The sequence below is a fragment of the Rattus norvegicus genome, chromosome 12, assembly GCF_036323735.1.
Source record: "Rattus norvegicus strain BN/NHsdMcwi chromosome 12, GRCr8, whole genome shotgun sequence".
Lineage (NCBI taxonomy): Eukaryota > Metazoa > Chordata > Mammalia > Rodentia > Muridae > Rattus > Rattus norvegicus.
In genome coordinates, this window is record NC_086030.1 from 16,567,701 (window position 1) to 16,593,681 (window position 25,981).

A 25,981-nucleotide genomic window follows, 5' to 3' on the forward strand; every position below is an offset into this window, starting at 1 on the left:
TGTAAGCTGCAGTGAGGGTCCCATGAACTAAATTTGGGTCACACACACATATACCAAAACACATCAACATAGACAGATACACAAAGCATACACACTCATATACACACAAGCACTGACACAAAGTACACACACACATACCATATACACATATACACACACGAGCACACTCATAACACACATACAACGTTCATACACACACACACCATAGACACATACACACAAACATACACAACAGTTCTTAAATAAGAGTGGCTCCACTGAGCCAGCTCTCCCGCCTTGATTTAACAGAGCTTGAATTGGATTGAAGAATGCTTTATTCCTCACCAAATACCCTTGGAGGAGAGTTGGGTCATTTTACCTGTCTCACCTGGTACACAACACCACCTCAAGAGGAGATAGACAAGTGGTCTATCAGTTGATTTCATCGCTAGCTGGCCTTGCAGCCTGGAGAGGATACAGTGACCCCTTTTGTCTTCCCACCGCAAGTGGGAGTCAAGGCTCTGCAGCTGTGGAGCCTAGATGGAAGCCAGCTAGGCATCCATCTCTATGGTCTCGCTCTCCAGGTCCCTCCTCCCCGGCTCTCCGCGTGCCTCTATGGTTCTTCCTGTCATTAGTCGGGAGGGGGCGCTGCGCGCAGGCGCGAGGTAGACGCTGAAGCAAGGCCGGAAGGAACGCAGTAGCGGCCTCGGCGGCAGCGGCGGCGGCGACGACAGCATTGGCAGTGGCGGCTGTAGCAGCGGGGAAGCTTTTCGAGCGGATGCTTCAGGTGACTTGAGATTGAACTCCCGGGCGTCGAGCCCCGCTCGCGGAGCTGGACTAGCTGCGTGGCGAGTACGTGATGGGCGGGCGCGCGCGTCGTCTCCCGGGGGCTGCGGGTCGAGCGAGGAGAGTGGCCTCCCGCCGGGGCGCCACTGGGGTGGGGGCGGGGGCTGAGGGGGACGCGTTCGCGAGCCCCGGGGGTCCGGGGGTCCGCGCAGGGGGTGTCGGGAGAGGAGCGACGCAGACGACCGCTGGCCTGCCGGCTCCCCTCCCGCCACTTAAGGAAGTTTCTCGGGCCGGCCTGCTGCGCGGGGGGCGTCGAGCCACTGAGAGACGGTTCGCTGGCGGCTCGCTGTGGCCGCACTCCCCACCGCGGCCTGGAGAAGCGGAAGAGGCGGCGAACTGTTGACTTTGAACTCCAGCCCGGGCCAGTTTGGGCCCCTTGGAGTCCAAGTTGACGCCTGTCATCCCAATCAGCGCTCCGGAGCAAAAGGGACTCGAAACTCCTGCAGTCGGGCGTCCTGGTGCGCGGTGGAGAGAGCGCTCCCGTGGCGCGTGGCACCTTGGGTGAGCGGCAAGACCCACGCTGGAGTGGACGAGGCGGCCCCTTGTGGGGCTCATCGGTCATCCCAAACTCCCTGGCTTTCTAAGGGGTGCAATGACCTGGGACCCTCTCCTCCATTGTGTTGACTGTCTTGGAAGCCATCTCTGCTGGCGTTTGTCTTGGTTTCGTTTCTTCCTTTCTTTTCTTTTCCTTTTTTTTTTTTTTTTGTTAAAGAATTTTACTGCATATCGGAGGTTAGCCTGCAACCTGAAAAGTAGATAAGGCTGGCCCCAAGGGACTCAGGAATTTGCATGCCTCTGGCCCAGTGTAGGTCACCTTGTCCTACCATTATGTTGTTATTGTTATTTTAAGATAGATTCTAACTGTAACCCTTGCTAGCCTGGAGCTCAGATGTCCGCTTGCTTCTGCCTCCTGATTGTAGGGATTGAAGGCCTGTGTCACCTTGCTCAACGTTTTTCTCCTACCCAACAGCTGCTCTACCCCGAGCTCCACACACGCCCTTGCTGGATTTTGGTTTGGTTTGGTTTGGTTTGGTTGTTTGGGTGACTCTAGTGGATTTATTGGGTTTTTGTACAGTGCAGGGGTGAAGGATTATGTATTGGAGCCTGTGTGCTCCGAAACATCTGCTTGAGGGCCAAGTTTCAACCCCACCATGGATGGTGACTTTATGAGAGCTCCACCTGCTTGTTATCTTAACATATACAGAGAAGGGGCTTGTCCTTGCCTGGAGGGAGGGAGGGACAGTATTTTTATGACCTTTGTTTAGCTTATCCGAATTATGAGATTTCCAAGCCTTGCATTCTGTTTGTATCCCAATAAACTGTCTAGGGAAGGGTGGTGAACTTGAGGAAATGGCTGAGGCTCTTGAGCCTGGATTTGGATACCTGTGAACCTGTTGCATTAGCGTGAACTTTTATCTAAAAAGGACAAGAGCAGCTAGTGAAAAGTTCTTGAGAAATCTAATAAAGTTGTGGCTCGGGGAGATTGAAAGTTTATGAAATTTGCTGTGTGAGGTAATGGTTTCTGTGTTTACTATTCTCCAGATTTTATCTGCACAAAGCTGTTTGTTTGTTTGTTTGAGGTAGGGTTTCTCTGTAACAGAGCCTTGGCTGACTCCCTTTGTAGACCAGACTGGTTTTGTACTCCTGCCTCTGCCTCCTGAGCAGGGGCTGTTCTTCCAGAGGACTTAGGTTCAATTCCCAACACCCACATGGCAGCTTACAACTAACTGTAATTCTGGTTCCAGGGATCCTACACCCTTATACAGACACACATGCAGATAAAGCACCAATGTGCATAAGTAAAAATAAACGATTAAAGAAACATTCCCTGTGTATATGGACACTTAAGGGCACTTGTGGTCAGAGGACGGCTTTTGGAAGTTGGTTTTCTTCTGCTGTACGGGTCCAGACAGTGCCACTCATGCTGTCTGTCAGGTTTGCAGCAAGTGCCCTTAACCTATTGAGCTCATGCAGCAGCCTTAGCTGCACACAACTTGGTGCTAAGTGCTAGATATAACTCTCCTTAGACTTGTCAATAACGTAGGTTCTCTAATAGCTTTTGTTGTGGGTCAGGGGGAAGGGAGATGCTGAAAAATAACTTGATACAAAGGTCACTCAGTTACACAATTTAAAAGTTTTAAATTACATTTATTCTTTGACAGTTTCATGTATAATGTATTAATGACTCTTATCCCATTAAACACACACACACACACACACACACACACACACACACACACACACAATTTCCATTCCCACAGTCATGATGTTTGTTTGTTTGGTTGGGTTTTTTTTTTGTAATCCACTGAGTTTAGCCAGGGCCATTTACATGAGCATGGGTGTGAGCTATCCAATGGCTAGATTATTTTCCCATTAATTTATTTATTCCCTTTACATCCTGATCTCACCCCCTCGAAGTCCAAGAAGGGGGAGGTTCCTCCCAAGAAACCCACCTTGGCACTTCAAGTCACTGCAGGACTAGATGTATCCTCTCTCACTGAGGCCAGACAAGACAGCCCAGTTAGGGAAGCCGTATCCACATGGAGGCCATAGTGTCAGGGTAAGCCCCCAGTCCAGTTTTGAGAGACTTCCATGAAGACCAAGCTGCACACCTGCTCCATATAGGGAGGGGTTAGGTCCAGCCCATGTATGCTCTATGGTTGATGGTTCAGTCTCTGGGAACCCCCCAGGATCCTGGGTAGTTGACTCACTGGTCTTCCTGTGGGGTTCCTATCCCTACAGGTTCCTTAATCCTTCCTCCAACTCTCTCACAAGACTGAACTCTGTCTAATGTTTGGATGTAGGACTCTGACTCTTGTTTCAGTCAGCTGCTGGGTGGAGTCTCTCAGAGGACAGTCATGGTTACACCATTCTTGCCTCTGTATTGTACTGCTATATCTTCACACTGTTCTTTAGATCTGCCTCTTGATGCCTTGTCTCCAGGCTTTGGAAGCTTTGAGTAAGGCATGGTCTTGTGCATTTGGAACTTAAGTTCCAACAGCAGATGTTAATTAAGTATAGTTTGAGTTGAAGATATCATGTGGTATCTGAGGGGCTGAGGGATGTTTTGTGAATGAACACGGAGCAGGGACACTTAAGGGATAGTCAGAAAAGGTTTTTGTCTGAGGAAGTGGAGGATCAGGGATTAACAGAGGTAATTTGGCCAAAGAGAGGCAGTCTCACTAAGAGAATTCAGCATGAGATGAGCGAAGTGAAAGAAAGGTTGGTCTGAGTAGGGAAAGAACGATCTATCACGTGACACTACTTGGGTCAGCCAACACCTGATGAACCATGTTTTTTTGTACTGTAGTAAGGACTTGGGGACTGTCATGGTGATGTGTAACTTAAAAAACAGCCAGACATGATGGTAGATGCTTTTAATCCCAGCAGAACCCAGCGAAGTATACATAGTGAGTTCCAGGTCAGCCAGGGCTTCTTAGTGAGACCCTGTCTGGAAAACAAAACAAAAACAACCCTGAGCGCTGTATGAAGAGGTCAAAGTATGGAGCCTAGAAGGCAGAGCTTGAGCTAAAAGTAAGAGAAAAGTAGACAATTGATTTGTAAGATCTTCGAGGACTAGGGCTATAGCTCAGAAGTATGACAAAGCACCTGCCAGGCCCTGGGTTCAATTCCAGCACTGTGCCCCACCATCAAAAAACAAATCAAAGGTATGAGTGTTTACTTACCTGCTCACATTTCAGAGTCTATCGTCCAACAGCTAAGAAGAATCTTAGCATTTTATGTTAATTTTTTCTAAAACAATTTTTTGTAGTGTGGGCTGGCCCCAAACTTGGAATGTAACTCAGGATGACCATGAACAGTAGACTGTTCATTCTGCCTCTTCTGAGGGCTGGACTCAAAAGATCTGTACCGCCAACCAGGTTCATGCAGTGCTTAGAATTGAACTCAGGGCTCCCTGGATGTCAGGCAGCATTCTGTGTACCACAAAACCCCCAGCCCTTATGTTAAATCTTAAATGCTAACTTTGGGGCTGGAAAGAATGGCCCAGCCATGAAAGAGCAGCAGCAGCTCTTTAACAGCTGATGTGGATTTGGGTTCTCAGCACCCATGTGGGGCCCATAAACATCTGTAACTCCAGTTCCAGGGTTTTCTACACCTCCTTTGGGCGTCTGTAGGCACTAGGTACACACGATGCACATACAAACGTGCAGACAAAGGTTTGTATGCATGAAATAAAAATAAACAACTTTACAAAATATTTAGCTAGCTAACCTGACTGAATTTAATTTTTGGTGTGAATCCTAGTGTAGAAAAACATTGGTAGTAGGATTTCTAGATTTTGTTTAAACTGCTTAAAGTCATCATTATGTATACACTAATATTTGTAAATATGGATGTTATCGTGCCTTAATTATTTCACTTGTCTGTATATTAAAATTAGTATCCTGTATTTTAATTCTGAACTCATCATCTTGTTTGTTGGTTCTTAAGTCTTTCTGATATGATACAGCCTGGTCTCGGCATCTAGGTCAACCTAGACTCCTTTTTTCTCTTGCCCTGATAGCCAATTCGAAACCCCACTAATTCTGTACTCAATACCTGTGCCCTGCCCCTCATCATTGCCCCCCCCCAACACGCCCTTCCCTTCATCCCCCACACCTATACCATTATCTCTAGTTCAGGCTTGACTGCCTCTTGTTGGCTGGATTTCCTGGCTCAAAATGTCCCTACTTTCCCCATAGTAGCAAAGCTGATTTTCCTAATGTGTAGCTGTCATTGTTCTGTTTCCCATTGGTTGGAAAATATAATTTGAACTCTAGTTCAGCTTCCTCTCAACAGCACAAACTACCCCCCAAAAGGCTTAAGCCACAGTTTACTCTGTTGACAGGAGTCTGCATTTGTTTTGAGTGTGGTCTGCATTTGTTTTGAGTGTGGGTCTTACTGAGACCCTGTGCTAACTAAATAATCCGAGTGCCTCTTTACTCCGGAATGGTGCTGCAACATGACAGGCATGTTTATTTATGGACAGTATTCTGGAACACAAGTACTAGACATACTTGTCTAGTATATATGACTTTAGGGTTATGTGTGAAGAGAAACCAGGAGAGTGACATCAGTAGAGAAGTGAGAGTGACTTGCTAGAGACAGTCCCAAGTACACGTACTGTGGTGTTGAGATGAAACTGCAATTTTAGAAATCAGAAATTGTTTTTTGAAACATCTATGTAGAAAACCCATCAAGCAAATGTGTAGCTTCGTTGTCATAGTGAACTCAAAGCCACCCCTGGGCTGGAAATGGACCCTGCCCGCCCGCCCACCCTCAGGAACTGCTCTCCCAAGTCTGCCTGCCTAGTGTTCTGTCCACTAAGTCCATTAGGCTCTTACTCACTTCAAGAGTATAGGTCTGGTCACTCAAGTCAGTGTTCTTAGATGTTATTGTGTAATTTTATCCATTTAAAAATGGGAATCTTTGACATTTCTTGCTTTCCCCCCCTATATTCTTTTCCTTAGAATTTATCTACTGTTGAATGTCCCAGTCTCCATAAATATTTGTTAAGCCTTAAAATATCATTTCCAGGGGTTGGGGATTTAGCTCGGTGGTAGAGCGCTTGCCTAGCAAGCGCAAGGCCCTGGGTTCAGTCCCCAGCTCCGAAAAAAAGAAAAGGAAAAAAAAATATCATTTTCCCAGATGACTGTTTCTCTACGTGTCTTGCTCTTGGTAAGTACTGTGTGACAAAAAGTTTTGCTGGCTTCTGTTTTAAACTGTGGCTGACCAGACTTGGATTCTGTTGGCTTAGTGAGGTAATGTTTCTTTCCTTAGATGGGACTGAATCTTGTCCCTATAGCAGTTTCTCTAGTAGCCAGTGGTATTGTCTAGAGTTAGCAGTTCATTGAAGGCTGAAAAATGGTGATCTTTTTATTGATTTTATTTGTTTTAGTTAGAATACTTATAGAAAGAAGCCACTTTTCTATTTGGTACCCAGTGTATAATTTATGTAGAAAAAGTAAGGGAGTGTCAAATTATTTGCCCCTATTTACCAGTCTGTTGGTTTAATTTCTATGTTTATTTCTTTATGGGTTTGCTTGTTTTCTGAGACAGGGTCTTACTATGTAGCTCTGATTGTCCTGGAACTTACCAGGCTGATCTGCATTTGCCTGCACACACACACACACACACACACACACACACACACACACACACACCCCAGTGCTGGGATTAAAGGTGTGTGACACCACTGCCACCAATGTCACCCAGTGAGTTTCTTCTCTCTTGTTCTACCTTAGTTCTAGTCCCTCCCTCCTTCTCTACCTTTGTTTGTTTGTTTCTATTTTTAAAGACAGGGTCTAAGGAGCCTGGTCCGGCCTCAAACTTCTCTGTAGTTGAGGATAACCTTGAATCTCCTGCCTTGGCCTCCCAAATGCTGGGATCACCACACTCAGCTTTCCTTTGCTAGATTATATATCTTTTGCTTTTCATCATCTGAACATGACCTTTAAATGTTAGAGAAGCTAGTGGGGTAGTTCAGTTGGTAGAGTGCTGGCTGTGAAAGCATAAGGACTTAAGTTTGATCCCAGCACTCCTGTAAAAGGCTGCAGCAGCAGTCAGTCAGTGTTATCCTAGTGGTGGGGTTTGCTTGCTAACCACCCTAGCCATGTTGGTGAATCCCAGTTTTCAGTGAGAGAGCCTGTCACAGAACCCAGTGATGGACAGTACCTGAGGAGTGACACCCAAGGTCTGGCCTCCACACATACAGAACAGGCAAAGTTATGAACTCTAATTTATACACACTGAAGAATTCCATGCCAGATCAACACTTACTCTTATTGAAGGTAAAGATGATCTATTGTAGGTCAGTGGGAACTGCTCCAGCCTTGTTTTCTTGTTCTGACGGGACCCAGTCTTAACCACTAGTCTATGATAGCTGCTTTAATGTCTGAGTGACAAAATGCTGCAGGCTGATCCTGTGTATCTCCTGTCCACAACCTGAAGGTGTAGTTGTCCAAATTACTTTTGGTGAGAAAATTTCAAAGATTGGAGAAACCCTATTTTGTGGTTTTTCTTTATTGCCCTCAAAAATGTTTTTTTATGTAAGAAGGCTTAAAAGTTGGTCTATACATGCTGAGTTATGGCTGGAATGGAAAATCTGCAGTGTGGTAATAAAGCCAATCTCTTTACACTAGTTAATGCAAGGGAAGTAAGTAGTTAGAAAGGCCTCACACCGCACCCTTAGTTTGTCATTGTGACCTTCTCCCACAAGGTCAAGGATCATAATCCAGCTACTTGAACACCACTCCCTCAGTATACCACCTCATCCTTGTCTAAAAAATTTAACTTCAATTTTAGGAAAAGGTTTTAAGTTGGAGTGATCATTGGCTACCCAAAATGTAGACTTGTTTCACTCATTGAATGTTTTTGGAGTCTAGCAGTCTCAAAATAGGATTGCCAGTCTGGTTAGCTCTCATGAGGTCTTAACTCTGGAATCACAAGACAACTGCCTTTTCCCTCAGTCCGTGGTGAAGGAAATACTTAAGCTGTCTGGTTCCTTTGGTTCTGAGGGTGCTAAACCATAATTGGGCTTCACCCCATAGCCTTCTGTTAAAGCTAACAACCTCCCAAAGGCCCAGCCTACAGCTCTTGTCACAATAAAGAGTAGAAGTGGGAATTTGACACACTTAGCATGTTTTTATTTTTACTCACGCTAAATAGTTGTATTTTCAGTCAAGAAACAAATAAGCTCTTACCCTCTCTTCGCTGCTCTTGTCCCCTTCCCCATCGCCCCCCACCTCCCATGTGCTTGTTGCCGGCCGCCTTTCTGCTCTTCTACTCTTCTCTCATTAAACCTCTTCATGTGGCGGGGGGGGGGGGGGTGGGGGGGAAGAAACAAATAATAAAATAATCCTAACCATGTATGTTAATGACTTTAGTCCCAATCCGTGGGAGGCAGAAGCAGGCAGATTTCTGTCACTTTGAGGCTAGCCTGTTTTACAAAGTGAAATCTAAGCCATTATCAAGGGCTACACAGTGAGACCCTGCCTGAGAATAACAGAAAGCAGAGTCTAGGTTTGCATCCTAAGCAGAGATGGCACTGGGAATTGGACATGGCCTGCTGTGGGGGGGGCTCTGTGCTACTTGTTGCTTTGTTACTAGCAGCTCCCAACTAGGGGCATCTGGGGTGGTATGAGCACTGTCAGTGTCCAGGTCCACTCTGCTGAAGAAAAGCCTAGGAGAATTCAGCAGATTATTAAAAGAGCCATTGAAGAAGATGTCTACTGAATCATGAACAAATATTAAAAAATAAAAATAAAAAACTCCAAAATCTGAGAATTCAGAGCCCACAGCCAGGCAGTCCTATAGACATTTAAAGTTCAGAGGACTCTTGCAGCAGCAGCGGCAAGCAGTTTTTAAAAGTCCTTTGGCCTCTGGCTACAAGCAAGGCCTGGAGAAGCTGATGTTAATAGCTCAGGTGACCTTTGTGATGCAGGCGGGTTATCGGGGTCTTTTGGGTTGGGTCTTCCACCCAGGAATGGTGGGAATTTAAGGAGAATATGGTGTTTTGTCTATTCGTCTCTTCCTCCCCTCCCCCACTCTCAGTAATGTAAAGGCAATTTATTTACTCTGGACACCATTATATCATTCTCTGAGCCACTGAGCAGATGTCGCCTCAGGTGGTTTCCTGTACAGAGGAAAGTGTGTTTCAGAATCAGGCAGCTGTGGATCTGAATCTCCGCCTGTAGCTTCTCAAAGGTGCGCGCACCCTGCGGCTATTTCCTCCTAGGTGAGGACTGAGTGAAGCCAAAGTGAACCTTGAAAAGAAGCCATTCGCTCTCCTAGCTCTAGCTTGGCTTTTCCACACTCTGCATCCTCCTAGTAACTCACCAGTGAGCTTGTCCTGTCCAGCTCAGAGCTCCACCAGTCTTAGTCTGTACCATGGCTTGCCATGCAGTGTGCCAAATTGCTGCTCTTCCTGACTATCTCACTGCATGCCCAGGTCCTTGAGGTTATGACAGAATATTCCCTGGGTCTACTCAGCTAGAGGATGGGCTGCCTGCTTGTGTCCTTGCAATTATGTTAAAGTGACATCTGTTTCTGCAAAACTGATCAACAAATAATGAAATAAATGTATCAATTTGTGATGACTCAGGGAAAAAAATCCTGCCATTATCTTTAAAATATCCCTTTACATCAGTGGTTCTCAACTTTCTTTTTTTTTTTTTTTTTTAAGATTTATTTATTATATATAAGTACACTGTAGCTGTCTTCAGATACACCAGAAGAGGGCATCAGATCTCTTTACAGATGGTTGTGAGCCACCATGTGGTTGCTGGGAATTGAACTCATAACCTCTGGAAGAGCAGTCGGGTGCTCTTAACCACTGAGCCATCTCTCCAGCCCAAAGTTCGACTTTGAAAACCACCACAGAGAACAGATTGCTAACACTGACTCTTGACTGAATGTGTGGTAGAAACACACAGTGGTCTCCCAATATCTTTTTTTTTTTTTTTTTTTTTGTTCTTTTTTTTTCGGAGCTGGGGACCGAACCCAGGACCTTGCGCTTCCTAGGTAAGCGCTCTACCACTGAGCTAAATCCCCAGCCCCTGGTTCTCAACTTTCTTAATGCTGCAGCCCTTTAATAGTTTTCCTCATGTCGTGGTGACCCCAACCATAAAATTATTTCCATTGCTACTTCATATGTGTGATCTTGCTACTGTTGTGAACCATAACACAAGTACCTGTTTTTCAGTGTCTTAGGCGACCCTTGTGAAAGGGTGCTTTGTCCCCTGCACTCCCAAAGGGCATTGGGACCCATAGGTTGAGAGCCACTGCTTTATGTCATTTTCTGCTTCCTGAATTCTCTGACACTTGTGTGGTAGAATGTTTGTCTTTTATGACTAACCTCTCCTTAACATTCTTTCCAATATAATGCTCACAACAGACGTGAACAGGTAATTGAAGATACCCATAATAATAAAGTTGGACCCACTGTCAGCTTAATCTCCCTCTACTGATGCATGCAGTTGGCTCATGTAATAGACTACGTCTTCCAGCTCCGGAACACTTCTATTGTTCCCCTCACGCCCCCCAAGTTTCTTCATGTTCTTTGTGGTTACCTTTCCTTCCACAAAGCAGCTTTTGTTTTTTTGTTTTTTTTTTTTTAAAGATTTATTCATTTATTATATATAAGTACACTGGAGCTATCTTCAGACACACCAGAAGAGGGCATCGAATCCCATTACAGATGGTTGTGAGCCACCATGTGGTTGCTGGGAATTGAACTCAGGACCTCTGGAAGAGTAGTCAGGTGCTCTTAACCGCTGAGCCATCTCTCCAGCCCCACAAAGCAGCTTTTGATTTTCTGTCATTATAAATTAGTCTCTCTAGGTAGGAATATGTAATCTCAGTATTTCAGAAGTGAGGCTGAAGGATTGCCATGAGTTCAAGATCTACATTAGGTACTGAGTGAGGCCCTGTCTCAAAAAGAAAACAAACAAACAAACAAACAAACAAAAACCGTGCAAAGCACGGCACACCTTTAATCCCAGCACTCAGAAGGCAGAAGTAGCACAGTTGCCTGAGTTGAAGGCCAGCCAGGGCTACACAGCAGAGACTCTGCCTCAAAACAAAACAAAACAAAACAAACCAAGTTTTTTAAGCCAAAAAAGAGGTTTATATTTCTGTACGTAATGGGGGTACAGTTCAGTGGTAGAGAGATTGCATGTCTAGCACATGTGAGGCCTTGAATTCTCTAACACTTCAGTTTGTCATTCAGTAATTTTAAAATTCAAAATTTGTTATGAGACCGCTAGATTTTATTTAAACACTTAAGTAGTGAATTTAAATCATGTTGTGAAACTACGGTAACACACAGGATGTGGTGGTACATGCCTTTAAATACCAAACTGGTCTATGAAGAAAATTCCAGGATAGCCTGGGCTACATAGAGAAACCCTGTGTCAATCTCCTTCCCACCCTACCCCACCCCACCCACAAATGAAAGAAAGGACTGTAATGCAAAAATTATTTTCATTATTATTATTATTTTTCGGTACTAAAGATTAAACCTAGACTCTTATCCCTATTAAGCAAGAGCTCTACCACTGAACTCTATCCCAAACTTGATGGTCATCCTGCCTCAGCCACCTAACTGGAAGGATATTAGGTCTGTACTTCTTTGTATGTTTGGTTGGTTGATTGGTTTTTGGTTCTTGAAGACAGGGTTTCTCTGTGCAACCCTGGCTGTCCTGGAACTTGCTTTGTAGACCAGGCTGGCCTTAACAGATCCACTTATCTGCCTTCCAAGTGCTAGGACTAAAACTGTGTACCACCATTACCTGGCTGGTGCCACCTATGTTAATGCTGTCTTCTCTTCCTTTTCAGACCCTACAGAACAGATGATCACCATGTCTGGGTTCTAGCAATCACATACGTTTATATCTGAATTTGAAAATGGCAGAGGGAAACAACCAAGAGGAGGTCATTCACTTGAACAACTTTCACTGCCACCGGGGGAAGGGTGAGTTGCTGTCCTTTCTCCCTTTATCCAGTACTTTTTCTTTAGTGTGGTAGCACTATCTATCTTCTTCGAAATGAACCTGTTTAGTACCATTTATTACCCAGCGATTCCACTGTTAGACCTAAGACCTTTAGGCATAAAATGTCAAACTAGAATAATGTCAAATAATGATACATGTAGCATAAATGGAATTTAATGACTCATGCCCCCGCCAGCGAGGACCCATTATTTGTGGGGGTCGAAGGGGACCCATACCTGCGGGAGAACGGGCGAGAAAGAGGAGTGAGACCAAGCAGTGTCCTTGTCAAAGGTCTGTTTATTGAGAGGAATGTACAGCATTTAAAGCTCTGAAGCAGGCATTGAAGCAGGAACTGAAGCTTGGGGGGGGGGGGAGTACTGGGAAGTGCCCAAGGACATAAGGTGAATCTCTATAAACTGCAAGATATTCTCCTTAGACAAGGAGGCAACAGTCTTCCGGGGACATGTTCTTTCTTTGAAAAGGTCAAGCCCTTCTCAGGAATCTGACTAGTCCGGCAGTCCTTCCTGACAGCCTCAGCAGTCATAAGTAGATTCATACTGTAGATATTTGCTTGTGCGAGGGTTTGGGGGAATGGAGATCACACAGGAGCACCTGGGGTGGGTCAGCTCCAAGATACCATGGACAGTGCCCTTTTGCTCTTCCTTATAGAGAATGTTAGGGCATGATTGTTTTATAGTCCTTAAAATTTCTGACAAGTTCATTCATTTGCAAAGAGCAGGAGTGTCCTGCATTTCCATACATTTCCTAAAGGTATGTGACATTTTCTGTTAAATCTGAACATACATTTATTTATACTTGATCTGAAAGAAAGAAATCATATTGGTAAATTATGAGAATCCTTAATACAGTCCCTTCTTGTGAGTACAAATTCCATGAAGAGGCTAAGCTAGCTTTGTTTTTTCTCTTGATATTTTGTCGTTGTGAAGATGATTTTTTTCCTAGTATAAAATAAGTCATATAATTCCTTCAGCATGTTTGAAGTGTAAGAAACTTTATTAAGTGAGTAAATTTAGGGGAAACAACCATGCAAACTGTACAAGTTACAGGTACAAAAGAAAAACTGAGTTTATGATTTTTGTTAGCACTGGATGACAGCTTGGCAGTGACCATAGTCATAACTAGAAAGTTAGAGAGCTTAGCTGGGATCTCCTGACTTTTATAAATGCATACTGAATTAGTGTTAGAATTTTTAAATTGGGCCTTAAATATAACTGCACAGAATTTTCTTCCAAAACTCCTAGGCCAGTTGCGGTGGCACCTGATTTAATCCCAGAACTCAGGAGGCAGAAACAGCTAAGTTTCTGTCAGTTTAAGGACAGCCTGGTCTACATAGAGAGTTCCAGAACAGCCAAAGCTACACAGTGAGACCCTGTCTCAAAAACACTGGATGGATGGATGGATGGATGGATGGATGGATGGATGGATGGATGGATGGATGGATGGGCGGGGGGCGAGCGAACTACTTCCTTTTGGAAAATTCACTTTGGAAATTAATTCTTTTCAACAAATATAAACATTATACCTATTTTGAGGATGTTTGTCAGGTATGTAGAGTTAGTTGATTTATGTCAGCTACATTAGCAGTATTTATTGTGCCAATCTCTTAAGTTTTTTCCTCAAGAATTCTGGAAAAAGAAAAGTTCTGAAAAATGAACACGAAACCTTAGAATTGTGACCAGACCATTTCTGCTACCTTATGAAGATTCTTCTTTGTCTTGCCTCACACCATTTTGACCTCGAGAGGTCACTGATCTGCTTGTGTTACTATTCACTTCCCTATACATAGAACAAACTATAGTACACTTTTTTTGGTAGAATTCTTTTATGCAGCATATTGGAATTGACATGAATCAGTTACAAAGTTGTTTTAAGATTTATCTATTTGTTTATTTATATACATGTTTGGGTGTTTTGTCTGCATGTATGACTGCACAACAGAAGAGAGCATTAAATCCCATTATAGACAGTTGTGAGCCTATGAGTGCAGGGAACTGAACTCAGGACCACTGGAAGAGCAGCCAGTGCTCTTAACCATCGAGCCATCTCTCCAGCCCAAGTTCTTGTTAAAAATCCTTGTATATGTGAAATAGACTTCAGGCTTGGCAGTGCTGAGACACATATTTAATTCCAGAGGCAGGCAGATCTCTTGAGTTCAAGACCAGTGTGGTCTACAGAGTAAGTTCCAGGACAGTCAAGGATATACAGAGAAATCATGTCTCACAAAACATAACAAAAGGCTTCAGATTAGCCCAAAGTAAATCCATGTTTTAGAGAAAACTTAATACATAAAAATGTACATGTATTGTATAGCAAAGCTTTGGGGAGTTAGGAGTACAGGTTAGGGATCAGCAAATGTTAAGGCCCAAATAGCAGACCCTGTGTCTGCTGCATCAGCTTAGCAATACAGTTTGTTTCCCAAGATTGAACATGTGCTTACTCTGTGACTCAGAATGTCCATTCCCAGACTGTCCCCAACTGAAAGGAGCACCTCAAAGCATGTACATACCAGCAGTATCCAAAATAGTCCACATCAGCACCAGCTCAGATGCCCATCACAGGAAGAATGAATTGTTTATGGTACATTCACAGCAGATTCACATGCAGCAAAGAGAACTGTCATCACAGCAGTGTGGATGTATCCCAGGCATGCAATTTACAAGAAAGTGAGACACAGGAATCCCAACCAACCAAGCCTCATCTGTAGAGTTGAGTAGGATAGAGGGTGGAGGTGGGAAAAGGCACAAGGAGCCTGCAAAGATGTAGAACTATTTCCTGGTTTGTCAGGGTTCCATGGTTGTGGAACCGAGCCCTTGATTTGTAGTGTTTGCTTGCTTAGGCTACACAGTGAGCTCCATACATAATGGAACTACAGTGCAAGACCTTGTCTAAAGGAAAGACAAACATAAAAGCAAAGTCATGGCTGGGGATATAGCTCAGTGGCAGTGCTCTTGCCTAGCCCTGAGAGCTCTGCAGCCTCGCAAGATGGCTCGGTGAGTAAAGTTGCCCGCTGAGCAGGACCTGAGCTTGGTTTCTCCTCTGAGAGATTCTGCTCCTTCAGAATCCTCATAATTCCCAGAATCCTAAATTCCCAGCAACTGTATGGTGCCCCTCAATCATCTATAATGAGATCTGGTGCCGCCTTCTGGCCTATAGGCATACGTGCAGTCAAAATGCTGTATACATAATAAATAAAATAAGTCTTAAAAAATGCTGCATGGCTTCTTTATAAAAATGAGAGCAGGTAACTTAAATTGCCCAGTGTCCTAGATGCCAGATGATTGCTCAGTGGATGCTAAATGTTTGATTCAAATGGAAAAGTCTGCTTAAGTAGTCTGTATAAAGTAAACTGATTTTTAAATCTTAAGTAAATATATTAGTATTTTTGAGCATCCTTTCATATGTAGTTGTTTAACAAATCAGTCTCATTTCTACAAAAACTATATATGGGGAGTCTCTAAAAGCTGGCAGTTCTATGACAATGTCATAATAAAATAATTTCATATATGAAAAACATTTGCAGTTGGCCTGAGGACATAGCTCATTCAGGAGACTTGGGTTTATGTTTGTTTTTTTGTTTTTTTGTTTTTCTTTTTTTTTTTTTTTTTTTCGGAGCTGGGGACTGAACCCAGAGCCTTGCGCTTGCTAGGCAAGCGCTCTACCACTGAGCTAAATCCCCCAACCCCATGTTTGTTTTTTTGAGGCAAAGTATCACTCCCTCAATTTGGGTTCTATATCTTTCTATGCCTAGAGGATGGCCTTGAACTTCTGATCTTCCTAGTGCATCGATGTACCCAACTAAACAGATTCTTTTGAACAGATTCAGTGCCTGTATTTCTAGTACTCCAAGGGCTGAGGTGGAGGATTGAGTATAGTCTGGTCTTCATAGTATCAAGCCAGCCAGCCAGCCATGGGTATAGCATAAAACCATGCCATAAACCAAAACCAAAACCAAACAAACCCCTAACATAGAAAAAGTTGATACATTTTGCCTGGCATCTCTCAGTGTTATTGGCAAAATCAGCATGGAAGCAGTTCTTACTCCTTGAGGCTGTGTGCACTGTCGTGCTAAGTTAACTGCTGAGGCTTGGCCAACTGAGTGAGCTCATGCTTTCTACCTCACTGTAGAGTGGATGGCTGTCAGAGAGGGGCCCATCACCATATCTGACTCCTCTGATGAGGAAGGGATTCCAATGCTGGTTACCCCGGCTACTGAGCAACAGGAAGACGACCTGGATGATGATGTCATCCTGACAGAAGTGAGTGTTTTCAAACTGTCCATAATGAAAACAACCTGTTCCCATCTGCCTCTTGTGTCTTAGTGTTAACCCTCTCTGTGACCTGTGCCCTTTCTCCTTCTGTTACCACATTACTACTCTCACTTCTTTACAGTTAACCCATAGTATATATAGTGCGCCTTACTATAACAACTTAATTCCTTCATAGTTCTCAGGTGCCTCCACCCCGACTTATGCATTTTTATGAACTTGATGCTGACTTTTTGAAAATAGTTTGAGTTTTATTTCTTCATGGTTTTGAATATATGGAAAAAATTTAAAGTCTATTCTTTTTACTTCTGTAGATTTTCCAGTTTCCCTTTTTTTTTTTTTTTTTTTTTTTTTTTTTTTTTTTTCGGAGCTGGGGATCGAACTCAGGGCCTTGCGCTTCCTAGGCAAGCGCTCTACCACTGAGCTAAATCCCCAACCCCCCAGTTTCCCTTTCTATTTTGATTATTTTAGTCCCACTTTTTCTTTTTTTTCTTTCTTTTTTTTTTTTTTTCCTTCCTCTTCTTTTTAGACAGGGTCTCATATAGTTCAGCTGGCCTGGAACTTGTTATAGAAATGACAGACTCATCTCACTTCCGAGTGCTGGGGTTAGGAATGCATGGTACCATACTGGGATTTCTCCTGTTTATAAACTAACCATTGTTTTCCCTTCCTTTCTTTCTAATCATTTTTCTTAAGGTTTATTTTTATTTTTATGTGTTTGCGAGAACAAATGCCACATGTGTGCAAGTGCTCTTGGCCACAGAGGACATCAGGTGGCCTTACAGGCATCTATGAACTGCCTGATGTGGGTGCCGAGAACCAAACTCGTCTTTTGGAAGAGCATCAAGTGTTCTCTAACAACTGAGCCATTTTTCTAGTTCATTTTCTTGGTTTTACTCATTTTCTTCACCCAAGACACAACTCTGAAATGTACCTAGTGGTACTTGCATTTATTTTCTGTTTTGGTCTTTTGTAGTTCTGCTTTTTCATGTTTGACAGACTTCATTTCTTAAGTGGTTCCTTTACTGCTTTAGTTTTTTTTATTTTGTGTTTAGCCTCTTTTTTTTTTTTTTTCCTTTTTTTCAGGACAGGGTTTCTCACTAGATCAAGCTAACCTCTAACTCGCAGAGCTCTGCCTGCCTCTGCCTCCTGCATGCTTGGATTAAAGGCATGCACCCAGCTGCATGTTCCTGTTACCTCTCCTTATACCTTAGTGGCTTGAAGCACATTGTGCATGCTCTTAAATCACCTCATCAGTGGCTTACGGTTCAGTGTAATTGGGAATTTTGCAGATATCTTGTTTGTGTATACAACCAATGATGGTCTTTCGCATTGTACCTTTTGACTATCATGTAGTTGTGCTGTAAACATTCATGTAAAGTTTGCGTATGACTGTATGTATTCATTCTGTTTGTGTATGCCAAGAGGTAGAGTTGCTGCATCACTTAGAAACTGTTGTATCCTGCCAGTGGTTCTGCTACTTTACATTCTCACTGGCTTCTAGTTTTCTCTATGTTCTTGCCTATACACGCTCATGACCGCGTATGTTACGGTTGTGGACCAATGTGTGAGGGTTCATTCACTTACAGACACATGTGAAAATCTTGAGGGTTGCTGTCATTTTCTGTTGTTCTCCACCTGCTTTTTAAAGGCAGTGTCTGTCAGCGAACCTAGAACTTACCGTTTTGACTAGACTGGCAGGCCAGGAGGCCATTGCAATTTGCATTTTTCTGCCTCCTTGACATTGGGATCACACATATACTGTCCCTGTATTTTGTCTGTATGCTGGGCATTAAACTCAAGTCCTTGTGCTTTATGTATCACACTTTAACTGGTGAGCTGTCTTTCTAGCCTCTACTTTGGACATAATCAATTTTCAATACTAAAATAAATGTGAATGGTATTTATGATGCTGCAGACCTTTAGTCCCAGCACCTAGAAGGCAGAGGCAGATAAATCTCTGTGAGTTCAAGGCCAGCCAGGTGTACTCTGAGCCTCCCTACCTTTAAAAAAAAAAAAAATGGGATAGTTTTTTTCCCTTGAGATGCTTCTGGTTTTATTTGTTTTTTATCCTTTCATTACAAGCCCAGAACCAGGCATAGATACAGGAAGGACATTGAATTTTTATTATTAAAATTTCATTTTTTTCTTAGACACATAAACCTCAGACATCCCGGCCCAATCTCATCAAACCAGCTGCCGAGTGGCAAGATCTGAACAGATTGGGAGAAGAAAGGCCTAGAAAATCTAGAGCAGACTTTGAAGCAGATACCCACAGCTATTTTTCCTTTTGTAACAACTCATTGTTTGATTCTGGGGCACAGGATGATTCTGAGGATGAATGTGGTGGATTTCTGGATCTTAAGACTGAGAAAAAAGGAGGAGAAGCCAAACCTGGACCAAGCAATAAGCAGACAGCAGACAATACTGTCAGCCCCAGGCTGGAGCAGAAAGTCATTATTTTGGGAGAAAATGGTCTTCTTTTTTCAGAAAGTGAGCCTCTGGAAGTTCAGAACCAATTATCTGAAGACTCAGAGACAGATCTTTTATCAAATCCTGGTGAGCCAGCTGCCTCAGTAGATGAGCAGCTAATTGAAGAAGAGTACTGGCTTGACCATCCCTACTTCCAGGCTCTGAATCCACAGCCTCAGGAGAGAACAAACCAGCTTGTGCCCCAAGAGCGACATTCTGAATCAGAAATGGGCCCAATGTTTTTCCGCCATGATTTCCCGGAGCCAGCTTTTCCAAGGCCAGAACCCCAGCAGGAGGGGATTCCAGGACCCGCTTCTCCACAACCAGCCCATCCTCTAGGAGAGCTTGAAGACCAGCAATTAGCAATTGATGAAGACCCTGGGCCTGCCTACCCCCTGCCAGGACCCCAGGAGGCCAATTTGGCAAATGTGTGGGGACAAGAAGCTGCTGAAGGGGATCAAGAGCTCATTCCACTGTTAGTGAAAGAAACGGTAAGGTCATTTCTTTTTATTAAAGAATGCTATGCTACTAATACTGATACTATACATTTGTTTTCTGTCATTGCAGTAAAGAGATGCTTTGTTGTATAAGTAAGCTTTATTTTCCAAAGAAGGACATACCTAGGGTGAAAGAAAGGAACCCAGATAGCTAGACAGCCTACAACCCAGCCTGTGCCCTCTACCTCCAGGGAGGGCTCTTGGTGCTAGTTGTACCTAATGGAGCCTGATGCTGTCATTCTTGTAAACTCCTGTTTGTCAAGGCCTTATGTTCCTGTTTATTATATTTCCTAGCTCTGGGCCATCTAATACAGCAACCAGTAGCTCTTGTGAGTATTGTAAATCTCTGAGAGCTGAATAAAGTTACATTCTGTTTCCAGTGCATCAGTCATCTTAATAGTCGTGATTCTGTAGGATATCTGCAGTAGAGAGCAAAGCAGGCCTTTGTTTTCTGAGATCAGCTATTGCTTGCCTTCCCTAAGTCTCCTAATTTGTTAGGTCTTTTTATTTGACCCTGGGGGTAGGGGGTGAGTTTGAAGGCAGGTGTAGGGAATGTTCCTTTCTGATCTCTGGCCTGTATTCTCAGTGTTTGTTCGAAGGATGGAGAGTGGACAGGGTAGATGACCTCTAAAGGTCTTTGTAGGCCCCATCTGATCTGGGGACTAGGAGCTGAGATAGGAAGGTAGGTAGGTAGGTAAGAGATAGATAGATAGGTAGGTAGGTAGATAGATAGATAGACAGATATAAAATTTATTTTTAAGTTATGCACTATAGATATAAATTTTATTTTTAAGTTATGCACATTGGTGTTTTGCCTGTGTCTATGTGTGTGTGAAAGTGTCAGATCCCCTGGAACTAGAGTTATAGTTGTAAGCTCCCATGCGGATGTTGAGAATTGAACCTGGGTCCTCTGGAAGAGCAGCCAGTGAGTGCTCTTAACCTGAACCTCCTTTCCAGCCAGCCCCTATATACATTTTTTTTTCCCCCCTGGAGCTGGGGACCAAACCCAGGGCCTTGCGCTTGCTAGGCAAGCGCTCTACCACTGAGCTAAATCCCCAACCTCCCTATATACATTTTTAATGGTTGTTGTTGTTGCTAGTTTTTTTTGGGGGGGGTGTTTTTATTTTTTTTAAAGACAGTATTTTCTCTGTAACCTTGGCTGTCCTAGAACTCACTCTGTAGACCAGGCTGGCCTTGGATTCAGAGATCCACCTGCCTCTACCTCTCAAGTACTAGGATTATAGGCAGCTCTAGGGGCACAGGGCTGCTTTACAGCCATTCTCCGGTTTTAAGGCAATTTGTATACTTTCTGCTATTTGATTTTTATTATCTTCAAATCCATTCTAAGGAACAAAATATAAATATTTCTTTCTTTCTAGGAAGCAAGATTTCCAGACGTAGCAAATGGATATGTTGAAGAGATAATTCATTTGAAAAATTACTATGATTTGAATGTGTAAGTATTCTACCATGCTTGCTGCCAGCCCCCTCACCCCCCACCCCACCCCTAGTTTCATTGCCATAAAGAGACACCATGACCAAGGCAACTCCTATAAAGGAAAGCATTTAATTGGGGCTGCCTTACAGTTCCAGAGGTATGGGCCATTATTATCATGGCAGGAGGCAGACATGGTACTGGAGGAGCTGAAAATTCTACATCTTGATCCTCAGTCAGCAAGGAGAGACTATTACTGGGCATGGTTTGAGCATAGGCAACCTCAAAGCTCACCCACACTTCTCCAACAAGGCCACACCTCCTAATAGCGTCTCTCCCTATAGGCCAAGCATATATAAACACATGACTCTATGGGGGCCATCCCTATTCACACCACCATGCTCCCTCTTTCTCTTTTTTTTTTTTTTTTTAAAGATTTATTTATTTATTATATATAAGTACACTGTAGCTGTCTTCAGATACATCAGAAGAGGGCATCTGATCTCTTTACAGATGGTTGAGCCACCATGTGGTTGCTGGGAATTGAACTCATGACCTCTGGAAGAGCAGTCGGGTGCTCTTAACCGCTGAGCCATCTCTCCAGCCCCCCCTCTTTCTCTTTTTGTTGGTAAAGTATAGGTAACATTTTGGCTATTTTTGAACATATAGTTGAATGGTATTATTAAACACATTTCCCATTACTGTATAGCGCTCTCAACTGTTGATCTCCAGAACTGGTATCATCTTAAACTGAGGCTCTCCATTGAACACTTAACTTCCCCATCTCTTCCCAGCCTCAAAGCTCACTGTTCTTTTAGCCTCAGGGAATTTGATTAAGGATAAAACTCTTTTATACCCGAACAGACTGGGAAAGACAGGCCTTGGAGTAGACTTTGAAAAAATATTAGCAGCTACTTTTCATGCCTTTTTAATGATGTTTATTTTATTTATTTTTTGAGGCAAGGTTTTACTGTGTAGCCCTGGCTAACCTGGAATTGAGCTGCCTCTGCCTCCTGGGTGCTGGGATTTTAACAATGTATGCCACTATTTGCAGCTTCTCATTGTCTCCAACATATGATCCCCCCTTGTAGGTCCTCTTACTGGCATCTTGGTGAGAAGAGGACCCTAGAAAGGGACTTCTTTTCTCTGTTCTCTTCTTGCCATATCTGTTATACTGTTAAGAGACACACTACTGACGTTGGATAAGAAAGGAAATGGGTGAGAGATCTAAGGGAGCTGATTCTACAAATCTGCCATAGCAAGGAAAGGAGCAAAACACAGAGGAAAGCTTACTTCCCTATGAGCTCACACTTTCTGCTTTTGAGCCCCACCCAGGCCAGCCTCCGCACTGACTGCTGTGCTGGCCTTCTGTCCAGCCTTCTGACTTGGCTTGGTTACGAGTGAAGAGCCTGGATAGTTGACTTTGCTTGAGTCTTGACATTGGTGCGTCGTCATGGGTTAGCTTGTGCTATCTCATCTTAGCTTGAAGCATTTCAACAGTGATGTAGAGTAGAGGAAGCCTCAGGCTTGATACTAAGAGAGTCTGTCCTAGAAGACATGGTCTGCTGATCAGTCTTGGAGTTGGCTGATAAGCTGAGACTGACGCAGTACCCAGAAGCTTACTTTACCACAACAGGATGCAAAGGACACTGATGTTCTGGAGTTCATTTATTTGCTCAGTAATTGAACTTGATCGCAAATGTGTTTGATTGTGCACTTTCTCCTCTTTATATGTGCTCATAGTTTCCTTGAGGAGTGGCCACTTTCCTTCTCCACTCTTGTTCTGTGCAGTTTAGGTGGTACTCCTTGAAGTGTCATCCTCTGGAAGTTAAAGCTCAGAGGAGTCTGCATCTGTCAGTGTGCTCAGTGTTTTTGTTTTGTTTGAGTAGAGTCTTCCCGTGCAGCTTCAGTGGTTGGGAGTTAAGCCTCCTGAGTGCTGGGGTTATGTTTGTGCACCATCACTTCTAGCAAAATGAAATCAGAGGGCTGCTGTCCTGGTCTTTGTTATTTGCTAGTTTGTCATGGATACTATATCTTAACTCTTTTCCCCTAAGTTGAAACAATGTCAAGTTTGAGATTCTCCTGCTGCTTCGACCTCAAGTGTAGGGATTACAGGAATGTGCCAACCTGGTATATCTCCCCCCCACCCCCTCGGAGCTGAGGCCTTGCGCTTGCTACCACTGAGCTAAATCCCCAACCCCAACTTGGTACATCTTTGTTTATTTTGTTTTTTCTTATTTTTTTTTTTTCGGAGCTGGGGACTGAACCCAGGGCCTTGTGCTTGCTAGACAAGCGCTCTACCACTGAGCCAAATCCCCAACCCCCCAACTTGGTACATCTTAATTCCTTGATAATTTAGTTGTCCTGTGTCTCTGAGACATTTTCCCCTCAAGTATTTTGTGATTCAGTGGGCAAGTCTGGGCTTTGGAAAGTACTATGTAACATTGTGTGGGTTACTTTGCAGACTTTGTAATTTTCTCCTGGAAAATCCAGATTATCCAAAGAGAGAAGACCGAATCCTTATCCACCCCAGCAGTAGCCTGCTTGCCAGCCAGGATGATGTGAAGGCAAGTATTCCTGTGGCTTTGCCACTTGGATCTGTTCTGCTCTGTTGCTGCTTTCCGGGTCATCCTGCTGACAGCAAGAGGTGCTGTTAACACAGGGCTTTACAGGCAAGCAGGAAAAATAACATTTCATAATGTTTGCAGACTCCCTGAAGGCTCCTTTTTGAAATCTTTCCATTCCCATAAAGAATTAAGCAAATTCTTGTGCCTTTAATTCTGCAGAGCAAGTTAAGGGAAAAGAATTAGCCAGTATTATTTGTGTTGTTCTAATAGTTTGTTTTTCTTAATGCTTTATAATTGTGGATTTATATAAAAGTTGAATGCTTCACGTGAATTGTTGGTGTACTACTCTATTGTACTGCTGTCTGTTACTGCTGTTCCTTAGAATGTTTCCATCCTAAATTGCAAAAACAACCACTTCCCTGCAAATACTTCAGCATGCACGTAGCCATTCTTTTTTTAAGATTTATTATGTACAGGTGTTTTGCCTGCACATGTGCCTACATGCCAGAAGAGGACGCTAGATCTCACTTTTGATGGTTGTGAAGCCACCATGTGGTTGCTGGGAACTGCTCTCAACCTCTGAGCCTTCCCTCCAGCCCATAGATAGCCATTCTTAAAAGATTTGTGTTCAACCCATTTAGCCAAATCTCATATCAAGATGTCAAAAGTTTCAAAACTTTAATATTTAGTCAATAATTGTGATCTACCACTAATGTTGAGTGTGTTATGTGGTTAAAAAACCCCACCCCAGATGATTCTTTTTTTTTTTTTTTTTTTTTTTCTTTAGAGCTGAGGACTGAACCCAGGTCCTTGTGCTTGTTAGGCAAGCGCTCTACCAGTGAGCTAAATCCCCAACCACACCCCCCCCTCCCCATGATTCTTAATGTTTAATTTCTGCTGGCTTTGCACTGACCAAAACAACTGTCGCCAACACCCACCCCTGCCTCATTGCCTCAGCCTTCTAGTGCAGAATTAACAGATAATGTACTTTTTCTTCATTTTTGTTTTAGTCTGGTCACCCTACAAAGTAATTATGAGCCCAGGCAAGAGTCTTTTTTGTAATATGTACTGTTTTAAAGATTTGGTTGGTTGATTGGTTGCTTTGCTTTTTCTAACGGAGTTTCTCCGTGTAGCCCTGGCTGTCTTAGAACAAGGTCTGGAGACCAGGCTGGCCCAACTCAGATAGACCTACTTGCCTTTGTCTCCTGAGTGCTGGGATTAAAGATGTGTGCCGTCAGTGCCCATCTTATTTGTTATTCTTTGTTGGGTAGGGAATGAGTTTGTGTGCACCATGGTGTGCATGCTGGTCCGTGGGGACCAGAAGACAGCCTTGTAGTCTCTGAAACTGTGGTTTTAGGTAGCTGTGAGTTGCCGAAGGTGTGTTGTAGGAACCAAACCCGGCTTCTCTGGAAAAACAGCAAATGTTCTTCACTGTTGAGGCCTTAGAGCCAGCCTCTGTCATCCCCCTCGTCCTCCTCTTGGATGAGTGTGCTATCTCACCTCTAACTTTATGCTTTTTGTCTCATTTCAGTTGCCTAAGATAGACTTTTTTGACTATTCCAAATTGACTCCACTTGACCAGCGCTGCTTCATCCAAGCTGCTGACCTCTTGATGGCTGATTTCAAGATGCTCAGCAGCCAGGACATCAAGTGGGCCCTGCACGAGCTCAAAGGGCATTACGCAATCACCCGAAAGGTAGGCCGTGGGCTTCCTTTTGGGCTCGTTCTTTGATTGTCCTGAAGAGACGGGAGAGCTATAGATTACAGAGGTTGAGGTGGCTGTGGTGGCAGAAAGCTTCAGAGTTTGCCAGGGGAAGTAGGAGCTGGTTAGGAATCACTGAGTGAGAAGTGCCACCTAGAGCAGGAAACCTCAATCTCCAAAAGTCCCTTTGCGATGATATTTGTTCTGAGAAGAGCAGGGTGCCTGGAGTGTGACCCGTATCTGCCTGGTTCATAGTTTGTTCAGTTGTACCAAGCTCCAAGTTAAGGGCTTCTGGTTGGTTGGTAAGTCTTTTGTCTCTAGGTTCTCAGTGTCTCCTGCTTTCTTTTGTCTTGATCCTATAGGTTTCAAGAGTCCGGGTTTGTGTCATCTGTACCTCTAGGTGTTACTAGCTGGTTCCCGTGTCCTCAGCATTTTATCTAAAATTATAGATCTTACATGTGATAAACATAAGGGTCATTTTACTTCCCCCTGAGATTTGCACAGATGTCCACTGTACACTGAGCTTCAGTTTCTCGCAGTGTAGACAGGCTCTCTTGTAGATGAACTAGATAACAGGGTAAACCTGTGACCTGACTGGCGCTGCTCATGCAGTCTCAGTTCATTCTTGCCCTAGCATAACTTTATGTCTGTAATTCCAGTCCCAGAGGATCTGGCACCCTCCTCTGGCCTCTTTGGGTACTGCAT

At 43.6% G+C, this 25,981-nt stretch overlaps 1 protein-coding gene across 7 annotated transcripts in view; it reads left to right on the top strand.

The window, feature by feature from the left end:
- The first annotated feature begins 626 nt into the window (after positions 1-626).
- Positions 627-25,981, top strand: part of Rnf216 (ring finger protein 216) — a 121,542-nt gene continuing 96,187 nt past the window's right edge. Inside the window, exons 1-7 of one of the 7 annotated variants that reach the window (XM_039089364.2) lie at positions 627-766; positions 12,163-12,298; positions 16,464-16,594; positions 18,757-19,566; positions 20,952-21,028; positions 23,472-23,574; positions 25,106-25,270. In XM_039089364.2, the coding sequence (XP_038945292.1) occupies positions 12,232-12,298; positions 16,464-16,594; positions 18,757-19,566; positions 20,952-21,028; positions 23,472-23,574; positions 25,106-25,270 (1,353 nt within the window). In that variant the 5' untranslated portion in view covers positions 627-766; positions 12,163-12,231. Of the gene's footprint in view, positions 832-1,186; positions 1,327-12,162; positions 12,299-16,463; positions 16,595-18,756; positions 19,567-20,951; positions 21,029-23,471; positions 23,575-25,105; positions 25,271-25,981 lie in introns of those variants that run through there. The other 6 variants (XM_063271261.1, NM_001107122.1, XM_039089363.2 and 3 more) reach the window with 6 other exon arrangements.